This window comes from Pseudopipra pipra, chromosome W, assembly GCF_036250125.1.
Source record: "Pseudopipra pipra isolate bDixPip1 chromosome W, bDixPip1.hap1, whole genome shotgun sequence".
Lineage (NCBI taxonomy): Eukaryota > Metazoa > Chordata > Aves > Passeriformes > Pipridae > Pseudopipra > Pseudopipra pipra.
In genome coordinates, this window is record NC_087580.1 from 2,474,056 (window position 1) to 2,487,896 (window position 13,841).

At 55.8% G+C, this 13,841-nt stretch overlaps 1 protein-coding gene across 3 annotated transcripts in view; it reads right to left on the reverse strand.

The window, feature by feature from the left end:
- Positions 1–1,065: 1,065 nt before the first annotated feature.
- Positions 1,066–13,841, reverse strand: part of LOC135405768 (class I histocompatibility antigen, F10 alpha chain-like) — a 319,745-nt gene continuing 306,969 nt past the window's right edge. Inside the window, exons 6-7 of one of the 3 annotated variants that reach the window (XM_064640357.1) lie at positions 1,658–1,696; positions 1,066–1,303 (exon numbers count right to left, since the gene is read on the reverse strand). In XM_064640357.1, coding sequence (XP_064496427.1) covers positions 1,290–1,303; positions 1,658–1,696 — 53 coding nt within the window. In that variant the 3' untranslated portion in view covers positions 1,066–1,289. Of the gene's footprint in view, positions 1,304–1,482; positions 1,697–13,841 lie in introns of those variants that run through there. The other 2 variants (XM_064640358.1, XM_064640354.1) reach the window with 2 other exon arrangements.

The window sequence follows — 13,841 nt, forward strand, 5'->3', positions numbered from 1 at the left end:
TAAGAGACTTCAGGTGGAAGTGTGGAAAAGGAAAAGAAACAGCTTTTTATTAACAAAATGTGAATAAACAACAAATGGTGCAACCAAAAACCTTCAGAAGAAAAAAAACAAAGTCCCAAATCCCCAGGTGGGGGGGAGAAACTGTCCCGGCAGTTCAAAGCTCTCGCAGCCCCGTGTGCTCGCAGCCAGCAGTGAAGGAGTCCCTGTTCCCAGGGGCAGTCCCCAAAGCAGAACACCTCGCTCCCAGATGGGTCGGGCTCTCTCTCCCTCTCTCTCTCTGTCTCTCTCTCTCTCTCTCTCTCTCTCTCTCTCTCTCGGTCGTTCTCCGCGAGGTGTCCCGTGGGGAAAAAACTTCCTCTCAGGAAAAGAGAACAAGGTGGCCAAAATCAGCTCCCGCTCTGTCCGGTCCCGGACAAACCCCAAAAGCCCCCGAACAAAGGACCCCCCGCCCTCCCCGTGGCCACCGCGGTGTCCCCGAGAGCCGCCCTCCCCCCACTGCCCCTGCCCAGCGCCTGCGGCTCCGCTCCAACCCACCCCATCCCGGGAGACACAGATGGGAATGGGGGGGACACTGGGAAACAATTCCAACACCTCTTTTCAAACCTCTGACACCTGGTTCCCAGACATTCCCAAAGAAGTGGCTTCCCGTGGCCTCGAGCCAGGGACCGACCTTTGTATTGAACCAACTCCTGGAGAGATACGTTCCCATCCCTGTCCCCATTCCCACTTCCTGGGGTTCCCATCCCTGTCCCCATTCCAATTCCTGGGGTTCCCTTCCCTGTCCCCATTCCCACTTCCTGCTCTGCCAACCTGCTCCCAGTGTCCCCGTTCCTGTGCCCACTATCCCTATCCTGGTCTCCCATGTCCCCATTCCCATTCCCGGTGTCCCAATTCCCATTCCTGGTGACTCCAACCTGCTCCCAATGTCCCCATTCCCATTCCTGGAGTTCCCATTCCCATTCCTGCTGTCCCCAACCTGCTCCCTGTCCCCAATGTCCCCATCCCAGTCCCCCCTGTCCCCATTCCTATTCCTGGTTCCCACAGAGGAACTGCTGGATGCCAGAGGAGGGAGCCAGGATTTATTGCCCAAAGCAGGAGATTTTCACACCCAAATTAAAGCCTCAGGAATAATTGTGGTCCTGGGTTTCACACGGGAAAAAGCAGGAAGTTGATCCATCGGGAAGAGTCGCAGGGGGGCCGGGGTGGGTGGGAGCAGCGGGATGAGCTCTGCCAGCAGCTCCTGCCTTTCCGCAGGGAGAGGGAAGGGGTGGATCCAGCTCCGGGATTGCTCAGGCTGTGATTCCTGCTGGGATGAGAGCGGGGAAAGGAGTCAATATGTCCCTGTTCCCATCCCAGGGGATGGAGCCGGCTGTGGAGCCCAGGGAGAGGAGGAACTGCTCCGGATTCCCTCCTGATCCTGCTCCGTCCATCCCACCCCAATCCCACTCCATCCATCCCACGCCAATCCCACTCCAGAATCCAGCCCTGATCCCAGTCCCCAATTGCACCTGAGCCCACTCTGGAATCCTGCCCTGAGCTGGAATCCCCTTCCAATCCCACTCCAGCCATTAGGCCCCCATTCCCCTCTGGAATCCCGGCATCCATCCTGGGATCCCTGCCCAGAGGATCTGGATCCACACACGCTGCTGGGACTCACTGGTGGGCGCGGGGTTGTATCCATTCCCCTCCCTCTTCCCTATGGAAAGAAAGTGGGATCAGCACCCGTGGCACAGGATCCCCGGAATGCTGCCGGGCGGATCCGTGCCCCTTCCCGACCCCCATCCCGGGAGTTACCGGATCGGAGCTTCCAGACACCGACTCCCACGAGGCCGATGATGATGATGATGGCAGCGATGACGGACACAGTGTCCTAGTTAGAACAGCTGGGAACGATTCCTCACTGGATGGGTGTAGCCCAAAACTGTGTATTCTCTGGCCTTCCATGCCATTTTCCCAGGAACTGTTGTCAGGAGACGCCTGCCAGGTGGGGGGGATGTCCTGAGCACCCTCATAGCCTTTTATGGACTGAGCATCCTCATATCCTTTTATGGAATTCCCCACTCTGAGGGAAGAACTAAGCATCCTTTTATGGAATTCCCGCTCTGAGGGGAGGACTGGGCATTCCTGCCTGAACTGGAGAATATATAAACCTGGAGTTTCAGAACCTTTTTACCACTCGTGGGATCCAGAGGAGGACTGCAGCTCACCGCTCTCAACCAGCCTGAGACCACCCCCCTCAACTGGACTGCAATCCCCACTTTTGACCAGACTGCAACAGCTCTCCCACCAGCAGGTTTTTTTCTCCTCTCCCTTTACTTTGGACTTGGGGGGGGGGGCCAAGGAACACCACTTTGCTCATGGCCCAGGGTGCTGGGTTCTACATTTGGGTTTTGTGGATTAAAACCAATTGCTTGTCTGTATAATCAGACTTATTGGGCAAGGGGGGCCCAAGGGGGGCCCAAGGGGGGCCCAAGGGGCGCCCAAGGGGGCTGGGCCAGGGGGGGAAGGGCTGCAGGGGGCGGATCCCAGAGGAGGAAACCCGCCAAAAGCGGCGGCCCAGCCGAGGGAGGAGCCGAGCAGGAGCACAAAGAAGAGCAGCCAAAAGGTCCTGGCGGTCGCTCGGCAATGGCGGGGGGGGGGGAGAGCGGTTTGGGGGCCCCCCGTGAGAGCCGGGGGGGAACCCCGGTAGCCGCAGAGTGGGGAGAGCGGAGAGGGGCGATCCCGGAGCTGGGGGACCCCCGGAATGCTGGAGGGGGGAGCAGGGAGAGGGAGGAGCCCCAGGAGGCTGCAAGGGGGTCCCGGAGAAGGGGGAGCCTGGGCAGTGGGGACCCCTGGGATCTCCAGGCCAAGAAAGTGGAGAAGGCGGAGAGGGAGAACGTCTGGGAACCCAGCACCCTGAAGCAGAGAGTGACGGGAGAAGGGTCCCCTGGGACCCCCAAAAGCCCCGGCATCCCTAAGCGGGACCCCCAGCAGCCCAGAGAGGGGAGAGCCCAGAAGGTAAAGGTGCGAAGAGGAGAGAGGGGAAACTTCTGGAACGGTTTTTTTGAGCTGAATGTTCATATTTTGGAGTATTTTTTTTGCTGACTCCTGATCTTTTGCAAATTTGCGGGGAGTTTGTGTGGGGTTTTTTTCCCAAATCCTGTTGTTTTGTTTTTTTCTGGGCTGAATGTTGGTGTTTTGGAGGTTTTCAGGGGCACAGGATGCCTGGTGAGTTCCAGAGATGGACTTGGGCAACACACTCACCTCCTTTTTCTCCCTCCCCATCAGGATTTCTGCTTCCCAAAGCTTGGGCAGATGGAGGAGGAGGCTGCGAGGAAGAGGAAGATGCCGCGGGCCCCCCAGGCAGGTGAGGAGGAAGTCAGTGCCCCTTTGGGTCGGTCTTTTGTGGCCGTCCTGCCGGGGCCGGAGTTGGGGGGATGTCCTTGGGCTTCCCTGTGGGCCGGAGGCAAATCCCCTGCCTGTCCTTGTTGCTTCCTGCCCCAGGCCCCGAGGTGAGGCCGGAGAGCGCGGAGGACAAATCCCGGCGGCAGAGCCTGGTGGGAGAGGCCGTTTTGAAGGGCTCCCCGGCGCAGGAAGGCAGCGGGGAGGAAAAGGGCCGGAGATGCCCCCGCAGGAGGGGCTGCAAAGCCAGCTCAGGGGGCTGTGAGGAGGAAAGAGCCAGCGTGTGCCGGGAAGGCGGCCGGAGCTTGAGGCGGAGCTGCGAGCTGGTGGTCTCTGAGCAGCCTCCCAGCAGGAAAAAGCCCTTCAGGTGTTTGGAATGTGGGAAGAGCTTCAGCCACAGAACCACCCTCCTGAGGCACCAGCTCATCCACACTGGGGAACGGCCCTACACGTGTGGGGAGTGTGGGAAGAGCTTCAGTGACAACTCCAACCTCCGCAAGCACCGTCGCATCCACACTGGGGAACGTCCCTACACGTGTGAGGAGTGTGGGAAGAGCTTCAGTCAGAGCTCCACCTTCCACAACCACCGTCGCATCCACAGTGGGGAACAGCCCTACACGTGTGGGGAATGTGGGAAGAGCTTCAGGAAGAGCTCCAACCTGCTCCGACACCAGATGATCCACAGTGGGGAAGGCCCTACACGTGTGCGGAGTGTGGGAAGAGCTTCAGGGACAGCTCCAGCCTTTGCAAACACCGTTGCATCCACCCCAGGGAATGGCCCTACAAGTGCTTGGAATGCGGGAAGAGCTTCAGCACAAGCACCAAGCTGCTCAGCCACCAGCACATCCACACTGGGGAACAGCCCTACACGTGTAGGGAATGTGGGACAGCTCCACCCTCTACACCCACCGTCGCCTCCACATCAGGGAGAGGCCCTTCCACTGTGGGGAGTGTGGGAAGAGCTTCACGCAGAGCTCTTCCTTGACCTCCCACCAACGGACCCACCGGTAAGAGAAGCCCCGAGTGCCCCGACTGCGGGAAGAGCTTCGGCCGCTGCTCCAACTCCATCAGCCATGGGAGGACCCGCGTTGGATGATCCACAGGGACCCCCGTTGGGCACAGACCTGGTGTGCTGGTTTAATGGTAAACCAGCAGGGGAAATGTCAGCGGTGACACCTGGAATGGGATGGAACACCTGGAAAGGGAATGAGAATGCCTGGAATGGGAATGGGGACATAAAGAATGGGATGGGGACAATAGCAATGGGATGGGAACACCAGGAATGGAAATGGGAACACCTGGAATGGGAATGGGGACATTGGGAGCAGACTGGGGACACTAGGAATGGGAAAGGGGGCAGCAATAATGGGAGTGGGGACACGTGGAATGGGAAGGGAACACCTGGAATGGGAATGGGAACACCTGGAATGGAAATGGAGACACCTGGAATGGGAACACCTGGAATGGGAATGGAGACACCTGGAATGGAAATGGGGACACCAGGAATGGGAATGGGAACACCTGGAATGGAAATGGGAACACCTGGAATTGAAATGGAGACACCTGGAATGGGAACACCTGGAATGGGAATGGAGACACCTGGAATGGGAACACCTGGAATGGGAATGGGGACATCAGGAATGGGAATGGGGTCACCTGGGCTGGGAATGGGAACATTGGGAATGGGAACATTGGGAGCAGGTTGGGGACACCAGGAATGGGAATGGGAACACCTGGGATTGGAATGGGGGCACCTGGAATGGGAATAGGGAAAACAGAGGTGGGATGGGAAAACCTGGAATGGGAATGGGGACAATAGGAATGGGAATGGAGACACCTGGAATGGGAACACCAAGAACTGGGAATGGGGAAAACAGAAGTGGGATGGGAACACCAGGAACGGGAGGAGGGACAATAGGAATGGGAATGGGGACACCTAAAATGGGATTGAACACCTGGAAAGGGAATTGGAACATGTGGAATGGGAATGGGAACACCTGGAATGGGAATGAGAATGCCTGGAATGGGAATGGGGACATCAGGAATGGGATGGGGACAATAGCAATGGGATGGAAACACCAGGAATGGAAATGGGAACACCTGGAATGGGAATGGGGACATTGGGAGCAGACTGGGGACACTAGGAATGGGAATGGGGGCAGAAGGAATGGGAATGGGGACACGTGGAATGGGAAGGGAACACCTGGAATGGGAATGGGAACACCTGGAATGGAAATGGGGACACCAGGAATGGAAATGGGAACACCTGGAATTGAAATGGAGACACCTGGAATGGGAACACCTGGAATGGGAATGGAGACACCTGGAATAGAAATAGGGACACCAGGAATGGGAATGGGAACGCCAAGAACTGGGAATGGAGACACCTGGAATGGGAACACCTGGAATGGGAATGGGGAAACCTGGAATGGGATGGGAACAACTAGAATGGGATGGGAACACCTGGAACAGGAATGCAAACCCGTGGAATGGGAATGGGAACACCCGGGCCCGGGCTGTGTCCCTGGTGAAACAGGAGGCCAGGCCCAAAAGAGTTCACTAAGAAATTTGGGCCTGCTAACAAGCTCCCAACAGCCAAGACCATCTGGGCTCGTTCTGTTCTACTGACTGGAGCAAAGCTTCAGAGAATAGTACAGGAACATGTCCTAGGCCTAGAGGGGATAAATTAGAGAGACAGCAGGATCAGGGAGACATTGGAATAGGAGGAATAGGCCGGGAGCCAGGGCTTTTTCCAAGCTTCAGTGAGCGGGTCAAGAACAATGGAAGAGAAGGAAGGTCAAGCTGAGGAAGATGAGTTGAAGCCCCCAGAGCCATGGAGGAAGAGTGGAAGTCCCCTCAGGATTGAGGGCCAAGAGAAGCACCGCCCCAAGCCCCGCCTGAGCTCCACCTATACTCCGCCTATTATTAATATGCAGAGATAGAGGTTGGAATCACTTGAATATGCATTTAATCACAGCTGAAGATTGTATAAAAATGCTGATTTTGTGTGAAGCCTTGGAGCAAGTTTGTCCAGCGCGAGCTGGCTTGCTCCCAACGTTGAATAAACAAATACCTTGCAACTTAAAGAGAAAAAAGTCTCTGAGCAGTTTCTCGGACCGATTTTTTGGATTCAGTGCCCAGTCAGTCCCAGGATGATCCCAGTCACTCCTGGTCTCTCCCAGTTGCCCCCAGTTTCCTCCATGTGGTCCCACTCATTCCCAGTTGCCCCCAGAAGCTTCCAGCATGATCCCAGTTGCTCACAGCCACTTCCAGTCATCCCCAGTGCACTCCCATTTACTCCCAGGATCATCCCAATCACCTCCAGCATGATCCCACTCACTCCTGCTATGATCCCAGTATGACCCCAGTCACCCTCAGTGTGGTCTCAGTTGCTCCCATCACGGGCCAAGCTTCTCCCACTGTGATCCCAGTATGATCCCAGTTGTCCCCATCATGGTCCCAGTTGCTCCCAGTTGCCCCTAGCACAGATCCAGTCACTCCAAGTATGATCCCGGTCTTCCCTCCTGACAGTCCCACTCAATCCCAGTTGCTTCTCTTGTAAATCCAGTCACTCACAGTTCCTTCCAGTTGCCCCCAGCCTGGTCCTAATTCCCCTTCACGTAGTCCCAGTCACTCCCAGTATGGTCCCAGTCACCCCCACCATGGTTGCAGACACTCCCAGTATATCCCAGTAGAGCCCTCAGCATGCTCATAGTCCTTCCCAGTCACTCCCAGATGCCCCAGTAACATTCCAGTTTCCATCAGCGTAACAGTAAAGGGACTAAGTCACGGGAAAAACACAGGTTCGAGAGATTCTGGAACGTGAATAAACCAAACACCATTGCTAGTTGGCAAAAATAATAGCTATTTATTAGGAAAAGGTGGCAAACAAGGAAAAGGGGGAAAACAAAACAGGCGCCTGAGGGAAAAGATTCGGGGCAAAGGAAAAAGTGCACCAAAAGACCCAAGAAGGATAGCTCGACACCCTACTCACTCAGGTGTCACCTGTAAGAAGGTCTTACCCACTCTACCCAGTAATAAAGCTTCTTTATAGCAGCTGTGTGTTCCGGAGGGCTGGCAGGCTCCCACTTCAGCAGGTGTCCCCGCTAAAAGCAACTTGGTCCGTCGTGAAGAGCCGGCGACCCCTCAAGAAGCGTCTCTGCTTTTATAAAGTTTTTTGAGAGCACCTGCCCCGGAGAGGTGTGGCCAGCACCGCCCCGTCAGGGCTCTCAATCCCACCCCCTTGGTTATGTAAGTGAACCCCTCCTGTGCCTGCGTGAGCACTTTGGAAAGTCCCCCACACAGGCACAGTGATTTGGGGGGGGTCTTTCCAATTGAGGCTAGGGGTTTACTTCATCACCTCATTGCTTTGTCCTCCAACTGCCCCTGACGAGCAATTGACCAGTCACAACAGACCAATTAAAACAGTTTACACAGAAGCTCTCCCTCCAAGGCCAAGTTCACTGCTTTATCAGAAGACTTGACAGGAGAAAACAAAAACTAACTGCAGGTTTAACTTTGAAGTGGATCATCCAGCAACAGAGAGGTGCAAATAGCACAGGGAACCTGTGTGCTGAGCAGCAGGTCACTTGTGGGCAGAGCAGCTCTCCTGAGTCTGCCCTGGGGCACAGGGAGCCCTTTGGGACCTCAGAGCTGTCCAGGGTTCAGGCTCAGAGCAATGGGGAGGGTGAGAATTCCTGCCCGGTCAAGGAAAGTGCTCTCACTGAGCAGCACAGAGCTGAGTTGAACAAAGTTCCCCCAAAGAAATCCAAAGAATTTGGAGGAGATTGTAAAGCAGCAGAGGATTGACTCAAGGCAGCCCTGCCCTGACTGTGCTGCCTCTCCTGTCCCCTCCCCAGCGCGGGACGCGCAGAGGCCGCCCGGCTCCCCCCAGCCAAGGCCTGCCGGGCCCCGCCAGCAGCGGCTGCTGGCCCAGTCACTTCCAGTCACTCCCAAGAGGATCCCAGTTGCCCTCAAGGTGGTCCCAGTTGCTCCCAGTCCCCCCCAGGATGGTTCCTTTCCCTCTCAGGGACTCCCAGTCTGAGTCCAGTATGGCCCCAGGCACTTTCAGTCACTGCCTGGAGGAGGCCATTTGCCCCTGCATGGTCCCAGTTGCTCCCAGGATGATCTCAGTATGTGACCAGTATGTGTGCCAGTATGGCCCCAGAAACCTGTAGACACTTGCAGTACAAATCTAGTTTGATCCCAGTGATCCCAGTATGGTTGCAGTGCCTCTCTCATACTCCCAGTAGTATTGCAGTCACTCCCAGGATGGTCCCAGTATGAGCCCAGCAGGGGCCCAGCTGCTCCCAGTATGATCCCAGTTGCCCCCAGTGTGGTTGCTCCAGGATGGATCAGGAATGGGGACCCCTTTGTGCCCCCCTCTTGTGTCACCCTGTTCTGAGGGAGCTTTGGGGGGACATCTGCACCCCAACACAGCATCCAACACACACCAAAGTGTGCTGGGACCACTTTGAACCTGAGAATTGAGGGGAACCATGGAAAAACCCTTCTCAGAGAGAAAATTGGGTGACCTGAGTCCTGGATGCTTTTAGGAAAGAGCTCTAAACATTTGAAGAATGGAGTGGGGTGACTTTTTCATTCTTGACCTTTCCAGTTCTCCATTTGGGGGCAGGATGTCCTCTGTGCCAATGTTTTGTTCCCTTTGCAGTGAGTGCAGCCTCAGAGGGCTGAGCCCTCTCTGGCTGGGCTTGGCCTCTCCTGCAGAGACTCAGGCCTGGCTGGGCTGCCCCAGGCAGACGCTGCAGGAAGAAGAGCTCAGGCCGCCTGGCTCTGGTGTCCCTGGGGTTCAGCCTGTGCCCCATTGCTGTGCAGGGGCTGAGCCCCACCTCTGCCTCGGGGCCTTGGCCAAAGGGCTGGCAAAGAAGAGGCCCAGCAGCCTTGGGGCCTGCCCAGCTTTCCTCCTCCCTGGGGGCTCTCAGTCCTCCCCTGACACCGTGTGGGCCCAAGGCCTTGCTGGCTTTGGGCTCACGGCCCGCCGGCACCATCCCAGCGGCCTGACCCCCCTCCTTCCCCTCTCTCCAGCCTCTCCTGCCTTTTCTGGCAAGGGGCCATCCAAGGAAAACCCCGGTTCTCAGCAATGGCACCTGTGGCACGGCTGCAAGGCTCGAGTGGGCCAGGCAAGAGCAGGAGCACCGAGAGCCTGAGGAGCCAGGAGATGCCCTGGCTGGGCATCGTGCTGCTGCGGGACGAGCTGACACCTCTGCACAGTCTCTGCCCGTCCCTGCCAGCCGACTTCTGCCCAGGCTCTGGGCACGGGGACGCAGCACTGACAGTTTTCAGCCCCCGCGCTGTTCCACAGAGGCTGTGATGTCACAAGGCCCTTGCCTGGCAGCCAGGAGATGGGCAAGGCAAGGCAAGGACGGAGCCTCTGAGCCACCAGCACGCTGTCCCCAAAGGCTGGGGTGGCACAGAAGCCCAGAGTCCCTGAGCTTGGCAGAGACTTGTGAGATCAACCGGTGTCCAGCCTACGCCCCATCCCCAGCACGTCAAGCAGACCACGGCACTCAGTGCCATGGCCAGTCTTTGCTTAAACACCTCCAGGGACGCTGACTCCACCACCTCCCTGGGCAGCCCATTTCAATACCTAATCCCTGTTTCTCTCCAAAAAGTCCTGCTCCTGTCCCTGACAAACAGCCCCTGACAGGCAGGTCCTTGTGTCCTCTTGTCCTGTTGCCTGTTGCCTCGGAGAAGGGGCTGACCCCCACCTGGCTCCAGCCTCCTGTCAGGAAGTTGTGGACAGGGAGAAGGTCAGCCCCGAGCCTCCTCTTCTCCAGGTTGGAGAAGCCCAGCTCCCTCAGCTGCTCCTCACAGGCCATGCACTGCAGACCCTTGCCCAGGTCCATTGCCCTGCTCTCCACCCACTCCAGCCCCTCAAGGTTCTCCCTGAATTGAGGGGCCCAGAGCTGGACACAGCACTCCAGCTGTGGCCTCACCAGTGCCCAGTCCAGCAGAAGCATCACTGCCCTGCTCCTGCTGCCACACTCTTTCTGATCCAGGCCAGCCTGCCCTTGGCCTTCTTGCCCACCCGGGCACCCGCTGGCTCAGGTTCAGCCTCTGTCCACCAGCACCCCCAGGGCCTCTCCCACGGGGACCCTTTGCAGCTCCTCTGCCCCCGGCCTGGAGCTGCAGGGGGTTCTTGTGGCCAGATGCCCCAAAGGCACCAAAGGCACTCTTGAACCTCATGCCCACGGGCTCGGCCCAGAGGTCCAGCCTGGCCAGGTCCATCTGCACAGCCTTCCTACCCTCCAGCACATCCACACTGCAAGCCAGCTTGGGGTCCTCTGCCAATTTGCTCATGGAAGACTCAATGCCCTCCTGCACATCCCCACGAAAAATAGGCAACAGGACTGGGCCTTTTACCCAACAAGTTCTAGTGCTTGACAAAGGAGCCCACCCAGCAGTGGGGAGAAACTGCTGGCAGGAGATTGAATGGGGGCAAGAGACAATGGATGATGGACAAGTTCTGGGCCATGGCCATTTGTTAGAAAAACAAAGTAAAAGCTTAAGGCTGCCATACTTCAGTGGTCAGAGACCTGGCAGAGAAATCTATTTTTGAGACCTGGACACCAAGAAGGCAGAATTTCTAAACCACAAAGACCCTTAGAGAAACCAGAGATGAAGACAAAACTAACACAGACAGTTACTGAGGCTCTCCCTATCCAGGGAAAAGACAAGAAAAGGACAAAAACTGTGGACTAAGTATCATGCAAAGTGAGAAATCAAGAGCCAATAGAAGAGAGAAGAAGAATTCCTGCAGAAAACTGGTAAGCCAATGGACAGGAATTCTTTTGTTTGCTAAAATGTAGAAATAGTTAAAAGTTTTGAGAACTGATGTACAGGTGTTAGAGAGCAATTGCTGTGTCCCTTCAGTGCTGAATGAAGTAGGGTCACCTCTGGAACCCAACCAACTGCTCAGAGATTTTATTCCCCAGCTTTCACTGACAGTTTCTGGGGACCCAGATGAGACAAAGCAGCGCCGACAGGGCAGAGCAGAGGAATCGTTGGCCCTGCAGCGTGTACCAAAGGAGTTTTGGGGAGATCTTCCAATTCCCTGGTCTGGAGAGTTCACCACGCCTTCTTTTCTGGGAAAAAGAACAGGCCATGAATTTTGGGTCCTTGATTTTAAGGCCTTTTGCCTGCACATAAGGCACAGCAATGGGAAGGACGCAGCGTGAGGCTGAGAGGTTTCTGTCATGGTTTGTGGGCTTGGATGAGATTGGGCCAGAATTACAGGACGCCTGTAAAATCTGGGCTTTGGGAAAGGTTGGAGTAAGTTGGGAAAGGTGTTCAAAGGGTGGTTTTGCCTGAGGGGTTAAACATGAGAGTGGGTCTATCTTCCCAATTCCCAAGAGAAGAGATCCCAGAAAGCTCCCCTGCAGGTTGTATATTAAGGAACAGGAGAAGAGACCGAGGGTAAGGGGTTTCTTTCCTGGAGGGAAGGGCTGTCGTTCACTTGCAGGAGCCCTGTGCTGAAATTGCCAGTCTGACTGCCCAAACTGAACACAGCTGAAGATTCCTACCAGACAAAAAGGGCCAGCAAAGAAAGCTCTTGCTGCCCATGGAGTGCCCAGGGTGGCCCCCCAACTGCATCTGAAACCCGAAGGTTCCAGGCTTTCTTTCCTGAGGGAAAGGCCGTGACATCCCAAAGAGTCCCGTGGCAGACAGGTGGGGCTGCACTGTGGGGGTGTGAGGTGTTGGTTCTTTGGTTTCCAGGGGCTATTCCAGAATGGAGAGGACAGGCTGTGACATCACAAAGGAGCCCATGGTACAGGGGTTGGGCGGCACTAGGGGCTGTGAGACATTGGTGTTTTGGTTTCCAGCAGCCATTCTGGAATGGAGGGGATAGGCTGTGACATCCCAAGAGGGCCCATGGCACAAAGGTGGGGCTTCACTTTGGGGTTGTAGGGCGTTGGTACTTTGATTGCCAGGGCCCATTCCGGAATGGAGAGGACAGACTGTGACACCACAAAGGAGCCCTTGGCACACGGATGGGGTTGAACTGTCACATGGTGGGGGCTTGGTTCTTTGGTTTCCAGAGACCATTCCAGAATGGAGAGGATAGGCCAGAATGGATAGGACAACAAAAGGGCCCAAAGCACATGGGTTGGTCTGCACTATGGTGTGGGGTGTTGGTTCTCTGGTTGCCAGGTCCTAATCTGGAATGGAGAGGACAGGCTGTGACAAGAAGTGCCTGTCAGAACTGCAAAGACGGACGCACAAGAATCTTATGTGGGCATATTCTCTGCTCTGCCCTGCACACCCTAGTGCTGGGGTCAAAACTCAGCCTCTCTGCTTCCCTGTCCTGAGGGACTTGTTCTTAGACATCCCTTTCCCCTCCCAGCAATTCCCAAGCCTGTACCCGGCTCTCATCCCTTCTCTGGCTCAGAGCCCTTGTACTGGGATGGAGTTGTGATGATATTTTTGGTCTGTGTTTGGCCTTAGCCACCTGCAGTAGTTTCTTGTTCTTCCTGCCAAGTTCACTGATAAAACACTAAATTTGGCCTTGGAGGGAGAACTTCTGTATAAACTGTTTTAATTGGTCTCCTGTGATTGGTTACTGGCTCGTCAAGGGCATTTGGAGGAGAAAGTGATGATGAGGTGAGGAAGGCTCGCCCCCAGACTCAATTGGGAAAGACCCCCAGGACTCACTGCGCCTGCATGGGGGGATTTCCAAAGTTCTCACCCATGCACAGAAGGGGGGCACTGACATAACCAAGGGGGTGGGATTGGGAACCCCTGACGGGGCGGTGCTGGCCACCCCTCCCCGGGCAGGTGTGCTCAATGAACTGTATAAAAGCAGACACGCTTTCCCTGCTGGGGGCCGGCTCTACACGAAGGACCAAGTTGCTTTTAGCGGGGACGCCTGCTGGAGTGGGAGCCTGCCAGCCCTCCGGAACACGCAGCTGCTGCAGAGAGGCTTTAGAAGTGGTTAGAGTGGGTAAGACTCTCTTATAGGTGACACCTGGGTGAGTAGGGTGCTGTGCCTTCCTTTTAGGGTCTTTTTGTTCACTTTTCTCCTCCCTAATCCCTTTCTCTTGAGTGCCTATGTTTTCACTGTTAGCCACCTTTCATAATAAATAGTTACTTTCTTAAGTAGCAACGGTGTCTAGTTTTTCACGTTCCAGTATCTCTCGGACCTTTTCCCTCCCTGATACACGGCATGTGCCTAAACCACCTTTCTCCAGGATTTTGTAGTTCTGAGAGTGTCTAAACCCCCCTGTTCCCAGGATTTTTAAGGTCTGAGAATATTCAAACCCTCCAGTTCCCAGGATTTCTGGAGTCTAGGAGTGTCCACATCCCTCTTTTGTGATATTTTGGGGTCAGGGAGCGTCCAAACCCTCCTGTTGCCAGGATTTTTGAAGCCCCCCGATTCTCCCCAGTAACCAGAAGTGCAGAGAACTGGGAAGCTTCACTGTGTGCGGGGAGCTGGGGCCGTG